The following is a 13,135-nucleotide window of genomic DNA, read 5'->3' on the forward strand; positions in this document are numbered from 1 at the left end:
GTTTTGGCAACATAGATTTTAATGAGACAAAAAAATTACAAAACACACACACACATAGCCTAACATACATAAATCATTACACGGCCTTTACAGGACAATGATGGGAAGGTTAGCTACAAAATGATTATAACTCATAATTTCAGTCATAAGCAAGATTACAAGTCCAAAAAAAAGTAGTGCCTAATATCTAAACAGAGGCACACAAATGCGGTGATAGTGGCAGTAATTTTGCTGTTTTTTCTTGGTTTGTACTCTTAGCGAAAATGACCTCTTATATTTGAATCATTAGATATGTGATGGAATATGTAATTCGTAGTTGTTTAATATAATGGACGTCAAGGCAACAAGGAATAAACTACAGTTTAATCTAAGGCACCCTCAGTGGTACAAACTCGACTGCAACCAACGTTTTATCTAGAGCACTGTGCCTCACGCCTCGCGGATTATGTAAGATTTCCTTTTTATCAACTGTGCTTCACATAAACATGATTGTATTATTGTTGAACCATTAACTTGGCACAATACATAAAACAAATGACGAACCAATATCAATAGCCTACACGTCTTCACACTTGTTTTTCTGACCGCAAACACGGACAGTGGCAGTTCAAGTAGTTAATATTAGAGAGGAGAATATAAGGATAGGCCTATCTAGCTTATGAGACATTCATTTACTAATGATAGTAAGGTTTTAATTGATTTTAATTAATTTACCCGCGACTGAGTAACAGCATATGAGTATCTTAGCTCAGATCAGTGTTAACCTAATTAGCATTCATAATAATTCCTTCATAAAATCATCATATTAACACTATATTTATAATTAGTTTATCTAAAATAAGAATAAATTAAATCAATTACATATTGGCGACATGAGGGGCTCTAAAATGTTTGAAGGGCAAAATCATGCATAACTATTTTTATACAACTGTTAGTTCCGGTCTGCACTTGAATCAGTTGTGTTTTGATTCATTAATTCACTGAATCATAAACTGAACGATTCATTCAAAAGCGCTGATTCATTATGGAATGAGACAAGTGAGTCACTTAATTTTGCAAAGCGATTCATGACTTTTGTTAATCTCTCCTACTGTAATTAATAATGTTATGTAATATGTGTAACATGGAAACGATTATGTAACATGCTACTGTATCTCTGAAACACACTGAGTACAATGACCATCATTACAGTAAAATTATTACAGTAATATCTCATCCTCATCTTTAAGATGAAGATCTTACTTTACTCCAAACTTATTAACACTCATTCATTTGATCTGCACTCTCAGAGAAAAAGGTACAAAAGCTGTCACTGGGGTGGAACCTCTTGAGAAAATACACATTTGTACTTAAAAAGTCCATACTGGTACCTTAAAAGTACATATTGGTACCTAAAGTGTACATATTAGTATCTATTAGTACCTTTTTTTCTGAGAGTGGGTTTAATTTGACCTTTATAATCTCTAAAAATGTAGAGACAAGTCACTTTTGCAGGCTAACTTACATCAAGTTCAAGTACAAAATATGAGATGCCAAACTGACTAGATATGTTCCTTCAAAGCTATATTAGTTTCCCTCATGAAGGCAACAAAGAAATACCAGCCTGAACCAAATTCTAGTTTTGGCTGCTTCTTTCTTGCTAATAAGACCCTCGGATTTAAAGGACAATTTTTATACGTAATATAGTGTGCAAAATCACAAAACCACAAACCGCTCACCTAACCTATAATAATGAAGCTTTCCTTCGTTTGGCAGCTTTCTCTGTAATGCACTTGGCAAACGGAGAGGGAAGAGGGAACAAGGGAACAGGGGAACCAAACTGACAGCCTCTGGTCACTTCCTGCTGCCGTTGAAGCTCATTGGCTGGACCTCTGTCTGTCTGAGGTCAGTGGTTGGTCCATCTTCCTCTTCTCAAGTGCCTTTCAACTCGCCTTCTGGGATTCAATGTGCAGCATCGGCCAAACGCCACATAAAAACTTCACTTTTGGTCTGTGCTTGAGGTAGGTCGACCGAATCTGAAGGCTATAGCAAAAATAGAAAATAAAAAATTGAGCATGTTTACATGCATCATCATTCCAAGCGACTTCATTTATCATATTTACGTACCTGAGAAGTATGTGTAAATATGACCCCAGGCCTGTTAGGATATGCCACCAGGCATGAAGCTGTGTAACCGCTCCGACCACAGGGGGCAGCTGCTGCCGTGTGGCTCTGAACAAACACAGTGACAAATTATGACCTTTTCAGTTTTTCAACTGCTCTTATTTTGGGGAATAAAATTGTATATATAAGCAGTAATATTGTGAAATATTTTTACTATTTAAAATAACTGCTTTCTATTTGAATTTATTTTAAAATGTAATTTATTCCAGTGATCAAAGCTAAATTTTCAGAATCATTACTCCAGTCTTCAGTGTCACATGAACCTTCAGAAATCATTCTAATATGCAGATTTGGGAATATTTATTATTATCATTATTATTATCAATATTTAAAACAGTTGATAACATTTTTTTCAGGATCCAAAGATCAGCATTTATCTGAGATAAAAAGCTTTTGCAACATTTTAAAATATACGATTTAAAAGCTTGGAGTCAGTATAGTTTTTATGGGACAGAAATTATAGAAATTAATACTTTAATTTAGCAAGGATGCTTTAAATTGATAATAAAGTAATAATAAAGTTATCTTAAAGTGATGATAAAGACATTTATAATGTTACAAAAGATTTCTATTTCAGATAAATGCTGTTCTTCTGAACTTTCTATTCATCAAAAAAAAAAACTGAAAAAAATCTACTTGCCTGCTTTCAACACAATAATAATAATAATAATAATAATAATAATAAATGTTTTTGAGCAGCAAACAAAAGAATATTAGAATGATTTTTGAAGGATCATGTGACTGGAGTAATGATGCTAAAAATGTAGCTTTGAAATCAGGAATAAATTACATTTTAAAATTATTCAAATAGAAATAGTTATTTAAAAAAATCATTTTAAAACAGTTATTTTAAATAGTAAAAATATTTTTACATTTTACTGTTTTTGCTGTACTTTGGATCAAATAAATGTAAAAATATCAGCATTTAACAACATTAAATGCTGATTTTTAAAAATATTAAGAAAAATAATATCTCAAATATTTGAATATTTAATTAAATGTCTTTTATTTTTGCTCTTTCCTGGAAACTAAAATGTTACTTCCACTGACAAAAAGTAAAATGATGGCAGATGCATAAATGTAACGTAATGTAAGTGTAGATCTACCGTAGAGAGTCACAAAAGATATTATCGATGTTCCATAATACGAATCCCAACAGGAAGACGCTTAATGATGTAAAGCAGAGGGCTTTGAGCCACGGGTACACCCTGCAAAGCACATACAAGATGTTAAAGCACTTATTTAGCTTCATAATATGCATTGACACAGATTAATACATTAATCGTAATATACACTAATACAGACAATGTATTAGCAAACTCACATTCAGATTCGGCTACATTCTGGTACAGAATGCTCACTTTCTCACAATCCAATTTATAGAGAGTAAAACTCCCAGTAAAAATCTCTTACTGTCAGATATGAGCTTGTTAATCAATATTATTTGCTTTTGTTAAAACCATCAGTCTGTGTTTTTATTTTTTAAATAATCATGTTTAACAGCAAATGTCCTGGAGAAATTACACATTACACATAATACTGCAAACAAATCGCCACCAATTATTTTCAGTGTTTAATGGGATTGAATTTCTTTTTCTCATTAAAGCTGTTAGGTATACAATCTTGTACTTTTTTTTTATCCAATTTTTGTAATTTGTGATTCACCTCATAGTTGGTTGGTTTGGTTCATAGCTAATAACTCTTTAACAAAGACTTTTTCTGAATTCCAATGGGAAAATGAATAGGAACAGTACTTTTGCAATCAGGGCTATTGTTGCAGTGTTCTCCCGAAGGATAAAATGAAGTGATGGAAATATGCCATGTTATAGAAAGTAAAACAAGCTTCAAATGCAGTGAATACAGATTTGGAAGTGATAAGGATTCATTCACTCACCATGTGACTATGAAAACAGAGCGGATCACCAAGAACGCCACTAGTACGGCGTACATGACCTGGGGGAAATTACAAAATGGTTGTTAACTGGTGTATTTAGCACCATCTGCTATATAAACAATATGATTGTTTGAATGGTGATTTTTTTTTCACTGAGCTTTACATGACAGTGTTCTGCTGGCTGTATTAAACAAAGAGATCACAGCAGTGTGTTTACAGACGCTTGTGTACCATTCAATACCCTGAGCCTGAATAGTCACACCCTACTGTCATGGCTTTATACAATAGAAATGCACAACAAATACTGACTGCAGAAGGTGTTTTGACACAACATTGCCATGCTCTCAAAAACACCTGACAACGGAGGATAAACCAAACGGGATTCTTATTCTTACTAGGTTTTTAAAGGGATAGTTGACCCAAAAATGATTACGTTACAAACTAATAATTCATCTTCGAAACACAAATTAGGATATTTCTGATGAAATCTGAGAGCTTTCTGACCCCGAATAAACAGCAATGCAAATACCACGTTTCTGGGCCTTGAATGTGGTGGTTGCATCACTGTCTATTCAGAGTCAGAAAGTTCTCGGATTTCATTAAAAATATCTTAATTTGTGTTCCGAAGATGAATGAAGATTACAGTTTTGGAACGACATGAGGGTGAATAATAAATGACAAAGTGTTCATTTTTGGGTGAACTGTCCCTTTAATGCAGCATGAAATGTTCAGTCAGGCCTCACCTGATGAAACACAGGCTCCTTCCATATTAGGTAAACCTACAAAAGGCAAATAAAATGCACTTCATGAGCATGGAGAAAAAATTGCTAAAAATACCAATAATATATATACAGTACATAAACAGTGGGTCTGAGACTGCATTAAAAATCTGGGATTTTATTCATTTAAAACATAGAATTAAGAAATGTTTAAGGTTTTTAAAAAATTAAAACAATTAAAGTTGAATATGAAACAGAAGGACAAAAGATTATTTAATAAGATAAGGTCACTGTTTTACCATTGTTATTATTATTTTGAGCAATTTTAATAAAAATACAATTTTTAAAACATGATGGACAATATTGATCATATAGACACAATATTAAGAAATTTTAAGTTTATATTTTAACAATATGATATTATATTATATTTCAGTTGAAATGAAAAGATTTGTACTAAATTAGAAAAATAAAAAAAAAATAGTAGAAATTTTCACCCAACTGCATATTTGTTTATTTTAGAAAATTTAGAACACCAAAGAAAAAAACTTACCACACTAACAATAATACTGAAGGTCAGCAGAAGCATAATTGACAAATAGTTAACAGCACGCTCTTGCTTGAAGCACTCATATCTGTAAAATGTGAGATATGCATTCAGATCAATAAAAAAAAAGAAAAACATTCATAGTAAATGAACTACAATCATGCTCTGACATTCAAAAGTTAGGGGTCAGTAAGCTTTTTCTTTCTTTTTTTAATAATATTAAAAAAAATTATATTTTAATCAACAAAGATCCATTAAAATTGACAATAAAATGACAATACAGACATTTATAATTTGTAAGATAATTTATAAGAATATATAATTTATAAGAATACAAAATAAACTAGTAATTGTAACTAACACATTTCAAAATATTATTATTTTCACTGTATTTATAATCAAATAAATGCAGCCTTGGTCAGTATAAAAGACTTGTTTCAAAAACATATTAAAACATTTTACAGACCCAAAAGAAATCCAAAATCTTAATGATAAAAAAGCATTTTCTATCAGATACAGTGTCTGATCCTCATTAAAGGATTACTCACCCCCATGTCATCCAAGATGTTCATGTCTTTCTTTATTCAGTCGCAATGAAATTAAGTTTTTTGAGGAAAACATTTCAGGATTTTTCTCCATATAGTGGACTTCAATGGGGCTCAATGGATTGAAGGTTAAAAATGCAGTTTCAATGCAGCTATAAAGGGCTCTAAACAATCCTAACAATTATCTTGCAAAACGATCCAGCATTTTCTAATAAAAAAAATTACAATTTATATACTTTTTAACCTCAGATGCTCATCTAGCTCTGCGATGTGCATGTGTACTCTGTATAATCCGGGTCAATACAGTAAGGGTAATCATCCTGCATCGCTGCAGAAGTACTGAACCAGTGTTTACAAAGTGAATGTGCAAAGAAGGTATAATGCCCTTTACAAAAAAAAGTAAAACAGCGATGTAGGGCGGTTTTGAAGTTGGAGGAGAAAATGAGATGGGAGTTTTTCGAAATACCCTAACTGTCTTGAACCGGAGTGCACAGAGTACGCATGTGCATCGCAGAGCTAAACACGACAAGCATTTGAGGTTAAACTGTGTATAAATATTTATTTAAGAAAACTGAATTGCATTTTTAACCTTTAATCTGTTGAGCCCCATTGAAGTCCACTATATGGAGAAAAATCCTGGAATGTTTTCCTCAAACTTAATTTCTTGGCGACTGAATAAAGAAAGACATGAATATCTTGGATGACACGGGGGTGAGTAAATTAACAGGAATTTTTTTATTCTGGAAGTGGTGAGCGCTTATGATGAGTGTTCAGAAGTCAAAGTTGAATGCAGAAGGTGTGACTTTGCAGGTGTATGGAATGTCAACTTACAGACAGTAGACAAAGACGCAGCAGCTGTAGATCATCGGCAGCTCATCCAGCAACTAAAAGCAAAAGACAATCCAGAGATTGACAGCATTTGTGTGTCACTTGTGAACTACTGCTATTGCTTTGGGCGTGTACCGTTAGAGAAGTAGCTTTGTGGTTATGAAAGTGAAAATAAGCTTTTTATGTGCTTGAGAACAAGAATCACACTTCGAAAGGCTGAAGAAAAGTCAAACTTACCTGCATTTCATACTGTAGTGTCATGTGGAAGCTCCATGAACCGATGCCTACGGCTGTACCGAAGAGAATCAACATACAAAACAATACATTTTATCTGTTTGTTTAGGAAATACAGTCTTGAATAACTGGGGGAAAGGTTACTTCCTAAAAATTGAGGTTTGTGTGTATATAAATGACACGTACCAGCAAGGCCTAAAAATGACCACACATAGCGTACTTCCAAGCCATCTTTACACGTCTGAATAGCTCCATAAATGGGAGGTAGAATCATTATCAGGTTACTGACAGTATTCCCTAGGGAAAGCAAAAAAACAAACAATGTTTTCATGTTAATGAATGTAAACATTAAGAGAACAGTTCACCCAAAAATTAAATTAAAATTTACCATTTCAAGAGATGAGTTTGTTTCTTTACTAGAGCAGATTTGGAAAAATTTGCTCTACCAGTCATAAGTTTTTGAACAGTAAGATTTTTAATGTTTTTTTAAAGAAGTCTCTTCTGCTCACCAAGCCTGCATTTATTTGATCCAAAATACAGCAAAAGCAGTAACATTTTGAAATATTTTTACTATTTAAAATAACTGAATATATTTTAAAATGTAATTTATTCCTGTGATTTCAAAGCTGAATTTTTAGCATCATTACTCCAGTCACATGATCCCTTAGATATTGTTCTAATATTCTGATATGCGGCTCAAAAAACATTTATTATTATTGTTATGTTGAAAAAAGCTGAGTAGAATTTTTTTCAGGTTTCTTTGATGAATAGAAAGTTCAAAAGAACAGCATTTATCTGAAATTGGTGATAAAGTAATGTAATGCTAAATTTCTCCAAATCTGAAGAAACAAACTCATCTTCATCTTAGATGACCTAAGGCTGAATACATTTTCAGCAAACCTTAATTTTTGGGTTGTATTTGAGTTATTCTATGAATGATAACAGTAAAAATGGCACTGAACTTCCACTTGAATGGATATAAACAATAGACAAGTGAACTTCATCCAAACTGGCCTCTTAGCTCCACCAGCAGCTGTCAGAATGCTATTGTACCTCTTTGCTGAGTCCAAGAAAACTAAACCTATATTAGAAAGACCTAACACAGTGTGTACAGGCCTATTGTTTCACTGTTTGGATATATGGCTCGTCATACCGAACATGGCACAATCCTTCACAAGGCAACAGGTTCCCGCTAGACACCAAAGGCCCCTCTGATCTCAATGACACTGAAATTCCTGTTGGTTCTAGCAGTGATTATAATCACGTATGAAATATGACTGTGTGTAATTTATGTTGTAAAATGAAACTCAGATAATCAGACTATTTCATTCTTAAATCAAGCACAGCTATCTTAAACCTTACAAGAAAATACAGAGGGAATTCAAGCTCTAGTAGTATTAATGGAATTTGTTTATCACTGTGCTCTTTGACCAACTTATCAGAGTGACCTAAAACCTACTTCAACAAACATATAGCTGTTTTTGAATACTGGGATTGTACTTGAACTATTCAGCAGTTCTCTCGTGAATTTTAGACAATTGTTGCATTTTTTAGTTTTTACCTAGAATCTAGCATACTTGTACTTCTCAGTTCTTTCACATTCCATGCAGTTATTCATAAGTTATTCAAGTTTAAAACTAAAATAATGCATCTGGCATGCATGTTTACAGTTCAAGTTATGTTTTTGGTTACACTGTTCTTTATAACAACGTTCAACTGACCGAGCTTCATTCTGGCAGCTCTGATTCCAGTAACTGCTCACATTTTTACACCATATTCTGCAAAATTAAAGCAAATTAAAATACGCTTAGCATAAAACATCTACGCGGTGGGAAATAACGAATGTTTTCTATTCACACTCTGATTTCACAGAAAAACAGTATAGTCGGAAGTAGCTCCTCCCCAAATGTTAGCACACACTGGGTTTCATTCATTCTCTTTCCGGTCATTCGTGTGATTTTCGTATTTGTTATTGAGCGTTCTGATACAAGTTCAACGCGGACAGAGGGTCGCTGGCCTCAGCTGCCAATTTCCGAATCCTACTATGGCAAATGCTTATGAATTTTAATTAGGTTACGCTGACGTTGCTCGTAAATTTGCTAAGAACAAGGCTTGGCTTTTTAATATTAATGACGTAAATCTGACGTTGCTCCGAATCCTTCCAATGGAGAAGAAATGGCTTATCAATATTAATTAGGCTGTGTTGACGATATCCAATAGCGAAGGGCTGCCTCATTAATATTAAGTAGCTTCGTCTTTTCATAGTAGGATTTGACAACGCTCTTCTCTCCCGTTTTAACATCCGTGTTTACCGTCCTACACGACCATGAAGCGCGAGTACCGAACACAAGCCCACCGTTTAAATGTACTTACAGAATTCGGCGATGTAATACGAGACCACATAATTCTCCTCGCACCAGTCGAGAGTTGAGGTCGGTGTTCCCCAGTAGCCCGGCCTGTCCGCCGCCGGAGCCATGATGAGAGAGAGATCAGATAGATCGGACAGGCGGAGGGAGGAGTTGCTGTACGGTAACGGATTCAGTGCTTCATCCAATCTGAACGGGCCTACGTGCGATAACAGTTCAACTGCAAACAATAGGCTTCTGTAACTCAATATAACGAAGTAATCGTTGCTGTAGTGTAGTGCACATTAAAAGGACAGTGTGCTATTATATAAACATACATTTTTTCATTGAAGAATAGTTCATAAACATCGAAAGTAAAAGTATAATGTACGTGAACTATCACACAACATCCAAAAATTTGCATTTTACCATTGGTAAACTGAGAAAATATATATTAGGCATTACATTTCATTTCGTTTTTTTTTCTCTCAATAATTTATTGAGGTGTAAGGAATGTCATTTTATCAGTTCCTTGAATTCCTTAATGTTATGATAGGGTTGTTTTCTTTGAATATTAGACGATTACTGTGTTTGTAAAGCTTTTGCCCCATAATGCAGGTTTTTATCAGGACATCTGTCATTTTTTTGTAGGTTGAAGTTAACACTGGTGTGCATTTGTACACACTCAGATAACAGAGTTCACGTTTGAGAATACAGACAAACCTGTTTCTTTTAAATAGAAAGTCTCGCCAAAGATTTGATGAAGGAACGATAAATAACTCAGTGTTTTCTGTGTACGGAAAGAGATTCACTTTCCTAACAGATCAATCCAGATCAAAGTAATTATTGCTGCTTCAAATGCCGTTATCAGTGAGTATTAATGTAGTTGTAGCGAATCACGATAGATGTCGCCAGAGCCTTATATTTTTTAAAGGATGTGTCAAAAATGAGCCAATGTGGCATAATTCATATAAATAATAAAGACTTCCTTTGGAAGATGTTTTTAAAAATGATCTGGAATAGACCAGTCAGTCTAGCGCCGTATTTATTTTTAAACAGGAATGAAAACGAGGCTGTGAGCAACTGAAGTACAGTGCGTTCAATGGACTGTAGTACTGTTGTTTAACAACATATGGATTGTTCAGCTGACGAAACCTCTTTATGAGGAAAAACAAACATTTGGAAGTTGTTAGCTTAAAAAAAAAAAAAAAAACGGGACCTTTATACAGCGTGACATTGTAAAGACTGTAAATCAGTCCCTCACAGCCTCGTTTTCAATCGCGTTAAATTCAGAATGGCGTCTTAACCTACAACGCCGTTTGAGTGCCACGTTAAAAAATAAAACAAAATAAAATAAAAAATGTCGAGATTACAGTCGTAATATTTTGAGAATAAATCAAAATTACAGGAATAAAGACAAAATATTTCGAGAATGAAGTCGAAATTACGAGAATAAAAGCGAAATATTTCGGGAATAGTCGAAATTTTGAGAAGTCAAAATATTTTGACTTCATTCTCGTAATATTTAGACTATTCTAGTAATTAAGTTGGCTTGAGAAAGCCAACTTACTGATCTATTTAAGAATAGTATTATTATTATTCTTCTTCTGAGCCAAATTTCGGTATCTACCACCTCCTAGAGCTTTCAAGCTAGAACCACCAAACTTGGCCCAGACCTTCAGACTGGTCTGACTCGGTGTGCTATATCTTTTCAGACTGATCCGGCTTACAGTTTTCGTAAACCAGACTATCAAATCCACCAAAAATCCCATGGACTTACATTGACAGAATGTTCAAATGAGCCAACACTCTTCAAACTCCAACTGACAAAATTCAAATCTAAACTCCCAGAATCCCTTGAGGCTCAATCAAGCTTCCCTTCTATGTACTATTTCTAATCCATTTAGACTCATTTAAGCTTCCACTCTAATATTTCTAATATTTCTAATCTGTCTAGCTATCTAAATCATGCTAGCAACATGCTAGTAACATGCTAATCATGTTAGCAACATGCTAATCATGTTAGAAACATATTAGTAACATGCTAATTGTGTTAGCAACATGCTAGTAACATGCTAATCATGTTAGAAACATGCTAACAACATGCTAATCATGTTAGCAACATGCTAGTAACTTGTTAATCATGCTACCAACATGCTAGTAACTTGGTAATAATGCTAGCAACATGCTAGTTACATGCTAATCATACTGGAAGCATGCTAACAACATGTTAATCATGCTAGAAACATGCTAGTAACTTGCTAATCATGCTAGAAACATGCTAGCAACGTGCTAGTAACATGCTAATCATGCTAACAGCATGCTAGTAACTTGGTAATCATGCAAGCAACGTGCTAGTTACATGCTAGTCATACTAGAAACATGCTAACAAAATGCTAGTAACATGCTAATCATGCTAGCAACATGCTAGTAACTTGCTAATCATGCTAGCAGCATGCTAACCATGTTAGAAACTTGTTAACAACATGCTAGTATAATGCTAATTGTGCTAGCAACATGCTGGTAACATGCTAACCATGTTAAAAACATGTTAGCAACATGCTAGTAACTTGCTAATCATGTTAGCACCATGCTAATCATGCTAGCAACATGCTAGTAATATGTTAATCATGCTAGAAACATGTTAACAACAAGCTAGTAACATGTTATCCATGTTAGAAACATGCTAGTAACATGCTAATCATGCGTGAAACATGCTAGTTACATGCTAATCATACTGGAAGCATGTTAACAACATGCTAATCATGCTAGAAACATGCTAGCAACGTGCTAGTAACATGCTAATCATGCTAACAACATGCTAGTAACTTGGTAATCATGCAAGCAACGTGCTAGTTACACGCTAGTCATACTAGAAACATGCTAACAAAATGCTAGTAACATGCTAATCATGCTAGCAACATGCTAGTAACTTGCTAATCATGCTAACAACATGCTAGTAACTTGCTAATCATGCTAGCAGCATGCTAACCATGTTAGAAACTTAACAACATGCTAGTATAATACTAATTGTGCTAGCAACATGCTAGTAACATGCTAACCATGTTAGAAAAATGTTAGCAACATGCTAGTAACTTGCTAATCATGTTAGCAACATGCTAATCATGCTAGCAACATGTTAACAACATGTTAAATCATGTAAGCAATGTGTTAAATCATGCTAGCTGCTTTCATACTTTTACAACTGCTTCAAACTTTCAGGCTAGGCTTTCTCAAGCCAACTTAAAGTTTGTTCTCAAACTTTATTCATCTAGTTACGACTATTATCAAAATATTTGACTTTACTCTCAAAATATTTCGGCTTTATTCTCGTAATATTTTGACTTTTATTTTTGTAAATTTGACTTTATTCTCAAAATAGTACAACTTTAATCTCATAATTTCAACTGGAAATATTATGACTTTAATCTCATAATTTTAACTTTATTCTCATAATTTTAACTTTGTTCTTGAAATATTTCGACTTTATTCTTGTAATATTACCACTTAATCTCGTAATTTAGACTTCATTCTCAAAATATTTAGACTTTATTTTCATAGTGTTATGACTTTAATCTCATAATTTCGACTTTATTCTCATAATATTACGACTTTAATCTCGTAATTTAGACTTTATTCTCGAAATATTTCGACTTTATTCTCATAGTATTTCGATTTTATTCTCGTAATTTCGACTTTATTCTCGAAATATGACGACTTTAATCTTGTAATTTCGACTTTATTCTCGTGATTTCGACTTCATTCTCATAGTATTTCGACTTTATTCTCGTAATTTTGACTTTATTCTCGAAATATGATGACTTTAATCTCGGAATTTCGACTTTATTCTTGTAATATTT

The 13,135-nt window shown here is 33.7% G+C and overlaps 1 protein-coding gene across 1 annotated transcript; it reads right to left on the reverse strand.

The window, feature by feature from the left end:
- Positions 1-9,579, reverse strand: acer3 (alkaline ceramidase 3). The gene is made up of 10 exons (XM_051102459.1): positions 9,304-9,579; positions 7,117-7,227; positions 6,934-6,986; positions 6,700-6,752; positions 5,330-5,411; positions 4,801-4,836; positions 4,058-4,116; positions 3,270-3,371; positions 2,107-2,211; positions 1-2,022 (listed from the first exon to the last, which is right to left on the reverse strand). Exons 1-10 carry the CDS (start codon positions 9,404-9,406, stop codon positions 1,923-1,925), a joined length of 804 nt encoding a protein of 267 aa, XP_050958416.1. The 5' UTR covers positions 9,407-9,579; the 3' UTR covers positions 1-1,922.
- Between the last annotated feature and the right edge of the window lie 3,556 nt (positions 9,580-13,135).

This window comes from Labeo rohita, unplaced genomic scaffold, assembly GCF_022985175.1.
Source record: "Labeo rohita strain BAU-BD-2019 unplaced genomic scaffold, IGBB_LRoh.1.0 scaffold_242, whole genome shotgun sequence".
NCBI classification, from domain to species: Eukaryota; Metazoa; Chordata; class Actinopteri; order Cypriniformes; family Cyprinidae; genus Labeo; species Labeo rohita.

Bases quoted from the DNA above. Each gene is read 5' to 3' on its own strand.
- acer3 (XM_051102459.1), bottom strand. From the start codon at position 9,406: ATGGCTCCGGCGGCGGACAGGCCGGGCTACTGGGGAACACCGACCTCA. The intron at 5,412-6,699 runs GTAAGTTGACAT...CACATTTTACAG, and splicing joins TGCGTCTTTGTCTACTGTCT to ATATGAGTGCTTCAAGCAAG. The intron at 3,372-4,057 runs GTGAGTGAATGA...TGTGCTTTGCAG, and splicing joins TCTGTTTTCATAGTCACATG to GGTGTACCCGTGGCTCAAAG.